We start from the raw sequence: 15,896 nt of genomic DNA, 5'->3' as shown, positions 1-15,896 counted from the left end.
TGAGTCCTCTCATTTCCTATCAGGATTACTTCTGGTGTTTATTATTTTTACTGTTTTTTTTTTTATTTCTTACGCATGCAATTAAGCCAAATATTCTCATTTTCTAGTTCTCTTGGGAGTCAAGGTCGTCGATGATGACGTTGGTGGCTTATTCTGCTAGAAGCAAATCCGTAATGATGATATTAATAGTAATAATAATCTGTTTCTTAGAGATTGACCTCAGAGGGACTTAGCCAGCGCCACCATTTTATGTGAATTTTATTGAGTACAAAGGAAGAACTCTTCCTTTGCTGCAGCACAAAAATATACATGAATTTATAAGTACATCTCACCGGTCCTTTGGATTTCGGCATTCAGATTTCTTATGACTCATAAATTCAGACAATTTATTACAGAAAATTCTAATAAGTAAATAAATAAAGTAATCATTAATATATGAAACTAATTTCGATAAAAAATATTGCCCAATGAAAACTATTCACTCTTGTAAGTACTGAGTATAAAAATGAAAAGGAATTTAAAAATATAAATTTCCTTGATCAATTCAAGCATTGAATAAAATCATGGAGGCAACTGATGAATGGAGACAAAATTTAAGAAAATAAAAACATGAATAGGAAATTAACAAAAGATATTCAACAGCTATTTTTTATTACGTATCAAATCAAAATGTAAAAATATAATTATGTGCCTTTATAATGACAGCTAATAACAAATGCCTTGGGATTAACAAAAATTATTGAGGAAATGTTGAAAACAGAAGAAATGTTGATGCAAAAAAACTGAGAGAATATCGGAGTATTTAAAATCTGTCACTTCATCCTAAACTACCTAAATACTTAAGCTTCAGTATCATCAACTTCTCAACATCTGGAATGTGGGAGCCCACCAAGTCCGTTCAATCTTAAACTAAAAATGAAAATATATAAACTTAAAAATTAAAAAGCAACTGGTCAGTGAAACAAGATCTCCAAAATGAGAAAAAATTAAAATAAAGGAAAAAATTAGGAATTAGAACTAAAAATAAACAAGTAAAAATGCGCCGAAGTTTCTTCGGCGCAGTCGAATTTTCTTTACAGAGTATAATGCTGTATGAACCGCGACCCATGAAACTTTCAGCCACGGCCCGGTGGTGGCCTGTCCTATAGCGTTGCCAGACTCATGATCATGGCTAACTTTAATCTTAAATAAAATAAAAACTACTGAGGCTAGAGGGCTGAAATATGCTATGCTTGATGATTGGAAGGTGGATGTACCAATTTGCAGCCCCCTAGCCTCAGGAATTTTTAAGATCTGAGGGAGGACAGAAACAGTGCGGACGGATAGACCAATAGGCATCTCAATAGTTCTTTTACAGAAAGCTAAAACTTGAAGTATTAAATCAGGAACTCAAAACTGAAAACAAAAACCCAAATTCTAAATGGAACTTCACTTAGACAGCTGAATGACGCAATATGCACAGAGAGCCTCGACGCTGTGCTGGTGAGCCTCCTCTGATAATGCATCAAGTGACCAACAGTGTGGTCGTTTTTGTGTTACAGCCCGTCAGTCCTCGGCTCGCCGGTACAGTGCGAATGCACTAATCACCTTGTTTTTGTTTTAACCAATCCTCTGGCATTGCCACGTTTTCAAAAAAATACCTTAATGTTGTGTGTGTGTGTGTGTATGTATATATATATATATATATATATATATATATATATATATATATATATATATATATATATATATATATATATATATATATATATATATATGCGTGTGTGTGTGCGCGTGTGTGTGTGTGTTTTGCAACAGACAAATTAACATACACTTTTATGGAGAAATCTGTCATCACTTGCAAAAACTACAAGGCTGGTCTTCTGCAACCGAGAGAGAGAAAGAGACAGACAGACAGACAGACAGAAAAAGAAACTTGTTTAATAGTGTCGGATATATCTACTTAAGTTACTTAAGCCTAATAAAATATTAGCTGCCTCAAGGGAATGTATCAGTAAAATTTTCCTTCATATTAACAATTTTCATGTAATGTCTGTCTCCCTTTAGGTGCCAACGAGTAGGATTTAGTGTGCATACATTTTAGCTTGCAAGAGGGAACGGTGCATGCAGAAAAGAAATATTTTTGAGCCACGGAAACGCCGGACAGTATCCTAGGCACTTCAATAAACACAGTTATCTAATCTTATTGGCTCAGTTGGTGCCTTAATTCTTTCAAGAACTACGTGCTTCCCAGTTTCCACAAGACGACCCCACACTCTTTTATGAAGACTTCGGCGATATTGGGGTGGCGCACAATGGCCCTTTGCAAGATGCACATCCCGCTGTGGATTCTGGCGAAGGCCGTGCTGCACTTCCTATTCGTGTCGTGTCTCATATAGATCCTGAACTGTCCGGCTATCCTGTCTTCACACCTTCCCGTCGCCGTGAGCGACCCTGCCAGAGCAGACGTCTGCCCTTGAGTTGCATCGTCTGGGATGAAAGGAACCAGGACCTTCCCTCCGGTGCCGTTGTTGTATTCATAATCGCCGCATCGCAGCGATTCCAGTTTCTCGTGGCCCTTGTTGCAGACTTCCAGGATTCTGGTGTTCGCGTAGGAGGGTCCCATCTCGCCGGTGCACAACACGTGGAACTGACGGCCTCTCATGTCCTGTGGAAAGATGTTGATGTACAGGCGTCCGATGTGCGATCTTGCGTTGCTGAGATCGAGGAAGTTCTGTTGGGAGTAGGACTCCTGGAGTCCCATGATTGCGCTGTACTGTTGAAGGAAGAAGAGGACAAAAGATCAGTGTCTGTCATTTTCCATTTAAATTTTCTTAGTAATGCCTTCGATACCTTAACTGATAATGAATATAAAAAATGTTTTGCGAACTCTACTATGCAAGCTTTCTTTCCTGAAGAAAGAAACCTACCTGTAACCTGCATTAAGATGCAGTACTAGTAAGGTTGCAACTTGGTTTCCTCTACGTTTTATCATCGAGTGGGAATACTCCCGGTCTTTTTGTAAATACTTTGTAATGGTCATGGTTATGTCGTGTTAGGAATTAGTCTGACTTCTGTTAAATGATGTCATTATAATTATTAGTCATAAGAGAGAAATACAGCACAAAGTAATCTGATGATTACATTGGGACTCAATATCCATCGGAATTTAAACATTTCGGAATTCTTATCTCTTTCTCTTCTCTTAGGTATACTCTTCGTTGGATATTATCAGACGTTTCATATTTCATTTTATTTCTAAATTAAAGAAAAGACAGCGCTTATGTTCGCGACACCGGATATGCATCTCGCTAGAATGACTGTTGTGCAGAAACGTTTCAGGACCTCCTTTTCGACATCATGTGACGACAGGAAAAGATTTCTAAAATTACTATTCTTCTTCTTTCGTTTTTTTCTCCTATGGAATTCTGTCACGTACTAGTTTACATAAGCGTTAGCGAAAGTACGTATTCGGTATGATGCACAGCAAAGGTATTATATATTATAGTATTTTAGGTCCTTTTGTGCCATCAATTCTCAGTCAGTAGGACACTGGTTAGAAAACTATAAAGAATTTGCTACCTACAGTATCTTGTGATAAGTATATTTTCAGGCCACCTGAGAACAAAATGACATGGATATTGAGGAAAAATTCTTTTAAGGGACCCAAAATTTATGGTCACCCGTGTCCAGTATTAACCAGTAGTCTCGACCTTTTCCTACCAAGTACATTGGGCTAACAAACACTTTGCCCTCCCTTCCTTTCGGCCCTTAGAAAGAGTTGAATAAACAACAAATTTATTTTGTAAAGTTATCAGTTTTATCCTCTTGTCGTTTCTTTCCTAATTTCTCTTCCACAGGTATCAGTCCAAGTACGGACTGCCCAAGAGCAGGAGCCCGCTTAAACTAAAACAGCAGTAACAACGACCCACAACCCAATGAGGCATCACTGCCAACAGAATGGTTATCATTTTAGGCAATTCACACTGAAATGGTGCCCCAATGTACTCGGTTAAATGATGAATTTACAATGAAAGCTGAGGTTGAATTCCCAGTATGATTGGGACCCATACTGTGTGATATAAACCACATTACACTTGGAAATCCTGCCCCGCACACCCCTAAGGGAGGCTTTGCAAATTCTGCCATGAGGGCACGCTCTCCTTTGTTGTGTTAGGGTCAGGTGAGAAAAGGGCATTAGGCTGCCCGTCCCAGAGGAGTTTACTCTTCAGATCAAAGTGGACAGTGACTACAATCCCATGATTAAAGCCGTTCCCGAGATTTTCCTCTTACCTCAACAATGTGGGCACCTGGAGGCAAATCCAGATCTTGCAGGTGACCCATCATCAGCTCGTCGTTCTCCGAGATAAACAACCGGGCAAACCTTTGTCTGCATTTGAAATTCTGAGCAGCGAAGACGATTCCTTTCAGGATTTGGCACTTGGTGTGCTGAGCCATTCGTCTCAGTTCACTGGCCTGTTGAAGAAAGTTTGGGATTGATCAGGTGACAGATCAGCAATTTAATATTTAATATATGCATAGGTGAATGTACAGTCACACGCACACACAAACACACACACACACACACACACACACACACACACATATATATATATATATATATATATATATATATATATATATATATATATATATATATATATATATATATATATATATGCACTAGCAGATCCAGAAAAATTTCATGGGGGCACCAATTTTCATATTATACATACAGTATATATATACATACGTACATACACACACACACACACACACACACACACATACATATATATATATATATATATATATATATATATATATATATATATATATATATATATATATATATATATATATATATACTGTACAAATATATAAAAGAGAGAAAGAGAGAGAGGGATAATGAGTGTATTTTATTTAAAACTCGTTAGCTGATATCTGAAATATTTACTCACCTTTATAACATTAGGTGTGATGATTGATAACCTATAAATATTTTGGGATAGGTGACTTTTGTAAAAGCTACTGGAAAATGCTAGCTTTACGTGAAGTATTTCTATAGTATCATAGTATTTTCTTCAGATTATCATTCAGTATTTAAGTATAAATTATGAAATGGGAAGAAATTGCCTATGGTATCAGGAAATACCGAATCCATTATTATTATTATTATTATTATTATTATTATTATTATTATTATTATTATTATTATTATTATTATTATTATTATTATTATTATTATTGTTGTTGTTGTTGCTGTTGTTCTCTAAATTTTATCATTAATTCTATAATAGATTTTTTCCTATTTGTATGTTCCTCATTTATATTATTATTATCTGAATCTTCAATATTATTATTTTGTCATTTTTTTCTTGGGGGCACGTGCCCATGTGCCCCCCCCACCCCCGATTCGTTAGTATATGTATGTATGTATATATAACTGAATCACGAACATATGGAACGTGATGAATGTGTAAATAAGGCAATTGTCACAATTGCCTTTATATATATATATATATATATATATATATATATATATATATATATATATATATATATATATATATATATATATATATATATATATATATATATATATATATATATATATATATATATATATATATATATATATATATATATATATATATATATATATATATATATATAATAGATAGATACATACATAGATAGATACATAGATAGATACAAAGGTAGATAAAGAGATAGATAGATAGATACATACAATTAGATGTGCAAACAGAACGAGTGGTTAGTCACACTGTTAAAATCATTTCGTCTCTGTTGACCTAAACAGTAAATTAGGTACCTGGTTGTTAGAGGACTGTGGAATAAAAAAGTCATAAAGCTAGTAATTTCGTACCAAAAGACTTTCTGAGAACGAAAGTGAAAAATGTAAAACCTGTCATTGCCTCCTCTGAAGGAATAAAGTATTTGGTATATGTACACACAAAACACACACACACACACACACACACACACACACACACACACACACACACACATATATATATATATATATATATATATATATATATATATATATATATATATATATATATATCACACACACACACACACACACACACACACACACATATATATATATATATATATATATATATATATATATATATATATATATATATATATATATATATATGTGTGTGTGTGTGTGTGTGTGTGTGTGTGTGTGTGTGTCTGTGTTATATATTTCACGCCAAAATTTAAATATAAATGGAAAATAATAACGTTCAAAATTTACCTTAATGGTTTGTTTATCATATACAAAAATGTCTTACATCATATTTACTAGACTGTTACTATTATTGAAATCATCTCGCTGTCTCTGGAGTTTAAATACTTCTTCGCAAATTACCAAATCATGAGAGGCCGCTTTCTTGGGATAGAATTGATCCAAGAAGAAAACTGAATCCCTGAATATCACGTAATGTGGGATAGGAGAGAGTTCATCGAAGCAAGCTGGCTATCTTTAAAGATAAAAAAAAAGGAAAAATTTTTGCAAGATTTGAAATTCCCAAAAGGCTTAGCAACCGGATGCGACTCTGCGTTAAGCGATTTCCGGTATCCGCTCTCCAAAAGGGCATCGTAACAAAGTTAATGCATGTTTATTATTATCTTTCTTTGTCAATATTGCCTACCTCACTCCGTAAAACGTATAACTAAGTCGTCTGAGATTACACTAAACGCTATACACGTGGCTCAGTGTAATTATACATTCGTTTCGGAAATAGGACGTTCAAGAAATTAGTAAGAAGTGACACGAAAAACTACTGTTTTTTTTTTTTTTTAATCGGCGTACTTACAGTATAACACTATTTATTTTTTTTTTTTTTTAGAAATCGGATGAAGTAGTAGCGAAAACACTAACGTAGATGAGTAGTCATCAGACTAGCATATTTTTTCCAAAATCTGATAAAAGAGTACTGTAGTTACAGCAATAACTTTTTTCCAAAAACGGACTGAGAAGCAGTTATAACACTAATGTTTTTCCGATGTCGGATAGAGGCGTAGTTATATCACTGACTTTCTTTTATGAAATCTGATAGAGGAGGAGTTATAACATTAACGATTTTTTCTGACAGCAGATCTGACAGAGAGTAGATACAGCACTTTTTTTTTTTCTCCAAACCTGATAGAGGAGTAGTTAGAAAAATAATGTTTTTCCAAGACTGGATAAAGGAGTAATTATAACACTAAGGTTTTTTCCGAAATCGGATAGAGTAGTCATAACACAACCTTTTTTTACTCAAATCGGATAGAGAAGTAGTTACAGAAGTAACATTTTTTTCTGAAATAGGACAGGGAAGTAGTTATAGCACTAATATTTCTCCAAAATCAGATACAGGAGTAGTTGTTAAGCAAACTTTTTTTTTAAATCAAATATGGGAGTAGTTATAACACTAAAGTTTTTTATACTTGGATAGAGGAGTAGTTATAACACTAACTTTTTTTCTGGATAGAGGTAAAGTTATAACACTAACGTTCCCTCTGAAATTGGATAGAGTAGTTATATCACTAGCTTTTTTTTTTGAAATGTAGCAGACGAGTAATAATAACATTAATTTTGTTCAAAAATTTACCAAAATTAGATAGAGTAGTAGTTATAAAACTAAAGATTTTTTAAAATCAGATAGAGGAGTAGACATAAAACTAACTTTATTTCCAAATTGGAATAGAGGAGTAGTTATAATAATGTCGTTTTCCAAAATCGGATTGAGGAGTAGTCACATCTAATTTTTTTTTTTTAATCGGACAGAGCAGTTGTTACAGCATTAATGATTATTTTTCCAAAATCAGATAGAGGATTAGTTATACAGTTTTTTTTATTTTAAATTTGATAGAGCAGTAGTTATAACAACGACGTTTTTTTTTTCAAAATCGGAAGGATAGTAGTCATAACATTAACGTTGTTTTCCGAAATCGGCTGGAGGTAGTAGTTATAACACTACTTTTTTCTGAAATGGGTAAGAGAAGTAGTTATAAAACTCATTCTTTTTTTTTAAATCTGATAGAGATGTAGTTACAACAGTGGTGTTTTTCCAAAGTCGGTTAGTGTTTATTTTTCAAAGTCGAATAGAGGAGTTGTTCTAACACTAACGATTTTTCCAGAATGGGACGGAGGGGTAATTGGAAAAATCGTTAGTGTTTGAACAACTCCTCTATCCAATTCTGAAAAATAAACACTAGTGTCATAACTACCTCTCTAACCGACTTTGGAAAAACATTATTGTTGTAACTAACATTTTTTCCAAAATCTGTTAGGGGAGTAGTTATAACATTAACTTTTTTTTTTTTTTAAATCGATATAGGATCAGTTATAGCACTATCTTTTTTTCCGAAATCGGATAGAGAAGTATTTATAACACTGACTTTTTATCCAAAATCGGATAGAGTAGTTGTAACTAACGTTTTTCCAGAATCGGACGGCAGAGTAGTTATAGACTATCGTTTTTTTTCCGAAATCGGATAGATTTTCCTAAGTCGGATAGACGGGTAGTTATATGACAAAGTTTTTTTTTTTTTTTTATTACGATAGAGGAGTAGTTATAACACTAACTTTTTTCCAAAAATGGATATAGTTGTTGTTATAAGGCTAACGCTTTTTTTCCAAAATCGGATACAGGAGTTGTTTTAACACTAACGTTTTTACCAAAATTCGATAGAGGAGAAGTTGTAACTCTAATTCATTTCTGAAGTCTGACAGAGGTATAGTCGTAACACTATTGTTTTTTTCCAAAATCGGATAGAGAATCAGTTATGTTATAAACGCTTCTACTAAAATCATATAGTTTTTCCTATGTCGGGCAGAGGCACAGTTATAACACCAACTTTTTTTGAATCAATAGGATAGAGAAGTAGTTATAACAAACTTTTTTTTTTATCAAAATCTGATTTAGTAGCACTTATGACACTGATGTTTCCCTCAGAAGGTTTGGAAAACCAACGATTGCCGTCATCATCTCTGCTTCCCTAGAATATATGCCGACTGGTTAATGGATTGATAAAAGAATCGAGCGACTGATATAAGCCCCTGGGAGTGTCTGTGCACGTGTGTACGTACACACAGTATACATGTATCATACGTGTGTGTGTGTGTGTGGGCCTATGTGTCTGTAACTGTTTAGTCACTCACATACTGTGCTTATAAATATTTCGTCTCAAACAATACCTTGCTATAAACACGAGAGAGAGAGAGAGAGAGATGGAACAATGTATCGCAGTTCGAGTTGGCTGCAAGACAATCCTCAGTTGATGAAGATTCAGACAATGCTGAAGATGATTGGACTGGCTGGTTATGGATGTATCAAGTTGTAGTCACAGCAACAAAGGTAAAATGATAGAGATGACAACAGTGGTGACGATGCACATAAAAAAAAAAAAATATCACCGTTCAAAAATGCTCAAGACGAGAATCTCCCAAAACAAGGTGAGTATGAAAGATGCACTATTAGTAAAATAACAACTAACGCTTTTCGGAAACCTCCGTACCTGGGCAGATACCCGGTAATTCTGCTGAATATGATCATTTAATGGGAAGATTTCCAGTGATTAGCACTAGAATGGCAAAGCAGTTATTTTGACTGCTTTTGGAAATAGAGATGCTTTGCATGGCTTATCTATCATCGTAATTCAGTTGATACATCATGACTTCTCTTACCTTATTGAGCAGTTCATTATGCTAAAAGAATTTAATTATTGTGCTTGTTATTTTTTTTAAATACAGCCGCACTACCACATACGGCCAAGGAGTCATTTTGACTGGCCCGTCTACAGTACAAGCCTCGCCGGAAAGACGCGCTCAATTCCGTCACCGCATACACTTCTTAGCTAGATTAGTAAGCGTTCAGCATTCCCACACTCAATATGTCTCACCGAAGTTTGGGTGAATATGAAAAATTAGCAGAATTGTTGAAAGATTCAGGTTCAGATTCTGACGGGGAAGTTAGTGAAGGTGAGTACGTTGTGGAAGAAGAGGGCTCATCAAGTTATGATGATGAAGTCAACCAATCTGAGGGCGATGAGAGTCTGAAGTGATTACATCGAATGTAGGTTAGTATCATATTCTCTCTCTCTCTCTCTCTCTCTCTCTCTCTCTCTGAGTTTCATGTCCTTTGTAATATATATATATATATATATATATATATATATATATATATATATATATATATATATATATATATATATATATATATATATATATATATATATATATATATATATATATATATATATATATATATATATATATATATATATATATATATATATATATATATATATATATATCTTGTGCTAACATTTTTCTTCATATAGAAACCGTGTTATGTGTGTTGCTCATTGTTTTCTATTATTATTATTATTATTATTATTATTATTATTATTATTATTATACTGTGTTGAAATATTGCTGTGTAATTTTTCTCTTCCTGCATCCTTTTTATGTACATTTATTTATTTTTACAGAGGAACGTCCATTTCAAGACGAAGATTCATCATCAAACACGATTAGAGCTAAATGCGGTACGGTGTCGAAAGTAATGTCTCTTACAGCTGAAGATTGTGGAAGATTTTCACAGCAAAACATTTTGAGGGAAACTCCTGGCCCTACCTCTTTTGCAAAACGCCTTACACAAAAAAGCATCTACATGAGTGTCTTTGGGATACTCATAGATGATTATATTATTCAACACATCAGGAAGTGCACTGAAGCTGAAGGCAGAAGAGTCTTGAAAAGCGATGATTATAAAGTATTAAGTATCTCATGTAGAAATTCTTTCAGCAATTGGAATCATGTATGCTCGTGGGATTTTGGCAAAGAATCGGGCAACTGATCATTCATGGTAAAGAAAATGGGGTCCACCCTTTTTCAGGGATACAATGCCACGTCAAAAATTCAAGGAGGTAATGCGGTTTATAAGATTTGACATAAAAACGATAAGGTCAGAACATTTACGCACATAAATTTACTAATATTTCTGAAGCGTGGGATAGATGTTTTTGGGAATTGCAGAGCCGCTTATAAGCCACACGAGAACATCACAATTGTTGAACAACTTTTTCCCTGAAAATGCAGATGTCCTTTTCTACAGTATATGGCAAAAAAAAAAAAAAAAAAAAAAAACAGACAAATTTTAAATAAAGTTTTGGGTTGCTGCTGATACAGAATCAAAGTATATGTTAAACGCATTTCCTTACTTGGGAAAAGATGCATTTCGACCAGGAAATCAACCCTTATCAGCTTATGTTGTGCTACGACTAATGGAACCATTCACTGGGAAAGGTAGAAATGTCACAGCTGACAATTTCTTCACATCTCTTCAGTTAGCAGAACATTTGAAAGCAAAAAAAACACAGTATTGTTGGCACAATGAATCGAGACCGTAAAGAAATTCCACCTCAAATAAAGTCATGGAAAGGTCAACTAAATGATACACATCTGCTGAAGAATGAGGATACAACATTGACAGTATACCAAAGCAAGAAAAACAAGACAGACTTTATACTCAGTTCACTTCATCGTACTGTTTCAGTCAGAGATGGACAGAAGAAGAAGCCAAAAACTGTTGAGTATTATAATGCGACCAAATTTGGAGTAGATGTACTTGACCAAATGGCACGTAATTATTCCACAAGGTGCCCTTCCAGACGTTGGCCTGTGCATATATTTTACAATATTCTCGATCTTGCAAGTAGCAATGCATGGATATTGCATTCAGAGGTCATACGGGAAAGCTGAGCCGTCGTGATTTTAATCTTGGATTAGCAAAGGAATTGGCAGATTCTTTTACAAATTTAAAGATGGCTGAAAGTGACGAACATTCTGATGAGAATTTGGAAGAGGTTGGTAGTAAATCCAATAAGAAACGGAAGCAATGCCAGATCTGCATGTGTAAAAACAACAAAACAAGTATGACCTGCAAAAAAATGTGAGAAATATGTGTGTGGAAAATGCACTGCTGTAACTAAACAAATTGTATTTTGTAAATCGTGCAAGAAGTAAGGATAAACATGTTCTCCATCATAGACCTAATATTTTTTTTTTCCTATTCATATCTGCAATTTTAATAACTATATTCTATGCAAAACAGCAAAATTATTTCCAAAAATCAATAAGAATGTTAATTTTACTCATTGTTTGGCTAATACCAAGTGAAACCTAAACAATGTGGGGGACAGGTTTCCCATAATATATACATTTTTATTTGTTTTGAATTTTTTTTACATTTTTTCCTATTATTGTATATTTTCGTTTAGAGGAACAAATTGGGAAGTTGATTTTTTATGAAAATGTAATATCATAAAGAAAATAAATAAGACAATAATTTTTTTTTCATTCCTATAGCAGTTTAGACTGGAAAAATTTTGTATGTAATATGAACAGCACTATGCACTACTTTCTAGACATATTCTTATCATGTAATTCCCCTCTCATTTCCTTATAAATGGTATACTAACTGACATAAAGTCGCAAGAGAACTACTAAACTAATTTTATTGGGAAATTAGATCTTTTTCTATAAAAGCAGTCAAAATGACCGCTCGGCCGCTAATGGTAAGTGTAGGACCTCGGCCTTTCTAGTGGTAGAGAAGACGACATGTTTCCCGTGAAGCGGTCTGCATGGCATCTCATACATTACTCACATTCAATCAGTTCTCCCCGGAACAGATGCTTCCGGAGAACTTGGGTATGCTGTAAATTTAGCAAAACATCTTCAGTTCTTGACTTTTTATGGGTGTTTTTAATCCTTTATTTTATTATTATTATTATTATTATTATTATTATTATTATTATTATTATTATTATTATTATTATTATTATTATTACCAGAGGTTTTCTATGAAACTAACCTACAAGTCCACTAATTATCACAGGAAATTTTCATAGAATTAAACGCAAACGTTGCTTATGAAAAAGAGGCAAAAGAGAGAAGTAAATAACGAATGAGTAATAATAAAATTCCGCACTCACCGCTAGTTCTTTCGGCTGCATGGCGTAGCTCGCACACAGAGCTGCTGTTTTGCATGGCTCCAGATACTGGTCTTCATCGCTGGAGCCACAGTCCTCTTCGCTACTCTCTTCCCATCGCTGGCTGAGGCAGTCCTCCACAATGTCCAGGCTGTTTGCCTGTCCCTCGCAGATCTGTTCGAATGTTCGAATTGTGAAGTCATTTAGTAAACCTCAGAGTCGTTGCGACTCCGATGTTGGTCTAGCTCTCCCTGCCTAGATGTAATTTGTCAAGGTACCAAGAGTTTGGCCCAAGTCTTCTAAAACCAGTAAGTTTTGAACTGAATGAATCTTCGGGATCATAAGTTTTCTAATAATATAACTTCTAGCTTTTACTGCAGCTAAATTTTTCATGGTACATTTTTTTTTTGTTACTTCGTCTGAGATTTCAAGTTCATAAGGAGTATATAACTCATGATGTCCAGCTGTATCCATTTCAATATGACTTTTCGAGTTTGTTTGGGTTTCTGCTTTCTCTACACGAATAACAACTTTTCAAGATACTGCGCTTTCTTTCTGAAGGCTTACAACTTAAATTCTTGTTTCTTGTCTCACATATAACTTCTTATTACATTACAGTTTGGTCTAAGTTATTAATTAACAACCTTTCAATAATCTATGGGCTTTACCTGAATAGGTTCGGACTCTAAAATCTAACTGTTCCTTCTACGATATAAGTTACTATGTAGTCGTATTTGATTCACTATTCCATTCATCAATTCAGATTCTCTCTCTCTCTCTCTCTCTCTCTCTCTCTCTCTCTCTCTCTCTCTCTCTCTCTCTGACTAGAAAACACACACACACACACACACACATATATATATATATATATATATATATATATATATATATATATATATATATATATATATATATATATATATATATATATATATATATGTGTGTGTAAAATGTATGTGTGTGTATGTATGTATGTATGTATGCACACACTCACACACACACACACACACACACACACACACACACACACACACATATATATATATATATATATATATATATATATATATATATATATATATATATATATATATATATATATTCAGAGAGAGAGAGAGGTAGTTCAAAACTGTAATGTCTCTTGAAATCAATACAGAACTGAGTGTTTTAAACATGTGAATGAGTACTGACCTGTTGGAACCTATTCCTTGTAAGTTCTCCAGTTTTCAGGCAGCTTTGAATATCCGTCAAACGGGTCGAGACCTCGACGTGGGGATCTTGATCAGTAAGCGGAACAGCATCTTTAAATCTATTTACAAGGTCTAACTTTCCCTTGAAGGCGCGGATCTTCTTCGAATCGGCTTCAATGTCACAACGATAAGCCTTCAGAGTGGCGCTGTCCTTGTCCAGACTCTTGATCCTCTTCGCGTTCTCCGCTTTGAGTTTCGCGCTCTTTTCGATGACGGCCTCCAGCTTCTTATTGCACTGCAACAAATTTTTCTTCATCATTTCGTTGCCCTTCATAGCGATCGCGGTGAGGGACAGCAAGTTCTGGCAGTTCTCCGTGATCTCGTTGCAGGCATCCAGGTGATTGCTGAGGAACCCATCCAATTTGCTCGATCGCTTGCTGTCACATAGGACGGACCTGCTTTGGGAGCAAAGGCTGGGTCTCTCACTAAATTTTGAGTTAGGAACCCTTGGTCCTTCGCATCCCTGGGAACGGACGCTCAACGTTCTCCCAGGCCCTAGATGAGGAAGCACTGGTATTCCTAACTTCTTTCTGGTAGATGGCGTGAAGGATTCGAAGGTCTGACCACACTCGGGGCACATTTTACGCCGATTCTCGGTTATCGCAGCTTTTACGCAGCATTCGCAGACTCTGTGACAACAGCTTAAAGTAACGGGCCGTCTGACCACGCCGAATGCCACTCTGCAGCATAAACATATTTCTGTAGGTCCCTGGTCATAGAATGAAGAAATGGTTAGTAGTATTCAGTAATCTCCATTTCCGAAACATAGAATTCTCTGAATTGCACAGTTCCCGCGTCTTTGACTAAGCCACAGAAGAAAAATGACCTGGTAGCTATGCAGTAGCCTATCTCATTAAGTTTAACTGAAGGAGAGGTAATAGGCCGAGCTCAATCAGCTTTGGTCACCAGAGAATTCATTAACGTAATTGATTATACTCTAACAACTTTTTTAAAAAATTTTATAATTTTCGGGAAACTATTAATAATCAAAGAAATAAGAGAAATCTGGTAAGAAGGAATGACATGTTGGATCGCGGTCATGTCATCGCCGTCTTAGTCAACAGAATGATTTGAATGCTTGGCTGGCGCTTAGTGAAGGAAAGCAGAACGCCAGCCGCCAATTCTTTACATCACATACCATAACAAAGAAAAAAAAATCATGTCATAATAGGTAAAGCAGATCTTTATATTCCAGCTTTATTCTTATAGAGGCTTTTACGTCAGACCATAAAAGGCCCAGACCAGGGAAACAAAATCATTTTGAGAAAACTTTTGTTACGGCAATTAATAACAACAAGCAAGTCATGGACATCAATGATATTGCTCGTTATGACATCAGCAATAGTTGAGATTCTTCCATGGAATACCCTACTGGCATTTATTCCCACGCTCAAAAGTTTGCAAGAATGAGATTTATTCTAAATTTCTTCACAGCAAAGATTCACTTTTTTCACCTTCATCCTCTGATCAAGAAAGGTAAAAGTTTGTTTTTACACTAAGATGATCTTATACATCACAAGTATTTGTTCTCCCGATCAAATGTTTTGACAGCAACCCGACGGAGAGGCAGTCCATCGGCTCAATCTAAAAGAAATCGTCAAAATTTCTTGAAATGTTGCTGAACGTTGACTGTTCCTCTCCCTTCCAAAC

The 15,896-nt window shown here is 34.9% G+C and overlaps 1 protein-coding gene across 2 annotated transcripts in view; it reads right to left on the bottom strand.

The window, feature by feature from the left end:
* Positions 1 to 1,731: 1,731 nt before the first annotated feature.
* Positions 1,732 to 15,896, bottom strand: part of LOC136831367 (uncharacterized) — a 16,241-nt gene continuing 2,076 nt past the window's right edge. Inside the window, exons 3-6 of one of the 2 annotated variants that reach the window (XM_067091691.1) lie at positions 14,188 to 14,955; positions 13,000 to 13,170; positions 4,273 to 4,455; positions 1,732 to 2,755 (exon numbers count right to left, since the gene is read on the bottom strand). In XM_067091691.1, coding sequence (XP_066947792.1) covers positions 2,219 to 2,755; positions 4,273 to 4,455; positions 13,000 to 13,170; positions 14,188 to 14,955 — 1,659 coding nt within the window. In that variant the 3' untranslated portion in view covers positions 1,732 to 2,218. The remainder of the gene's footprint in view (positions 2,756 to 4,272; positions 4,456 to 12,999; positions 13,171 to 14,187; positions 14,956 to 15,896) is intronic. The other variant, XM_067091692.1, reaches the window with a different exon arrangement.

The sequence above is a fragment of the Macrobrachium rosenbergii genome, chromosome 48, assembly GCF_040412425.1.
Source record: "Macrobrachium rosenbergii isolate ZJJX-2024 chromosome 48, ASM4041242v1, whole genome shotgun sequence".
NCBI classification, from domain to species: domain Eukaryota; kingdom Metazoa; phylum Arthropoda; class Malacostraca; order Decapoda; family Palaemonidae; genus Macrobrachium; species Macrobrachium rosenbergii.
The sequence above is the reverse complement of the archived record's forward strand: the minus strand, read 5'-3'. Positions and strand labels throughout refer to the sequence as shown.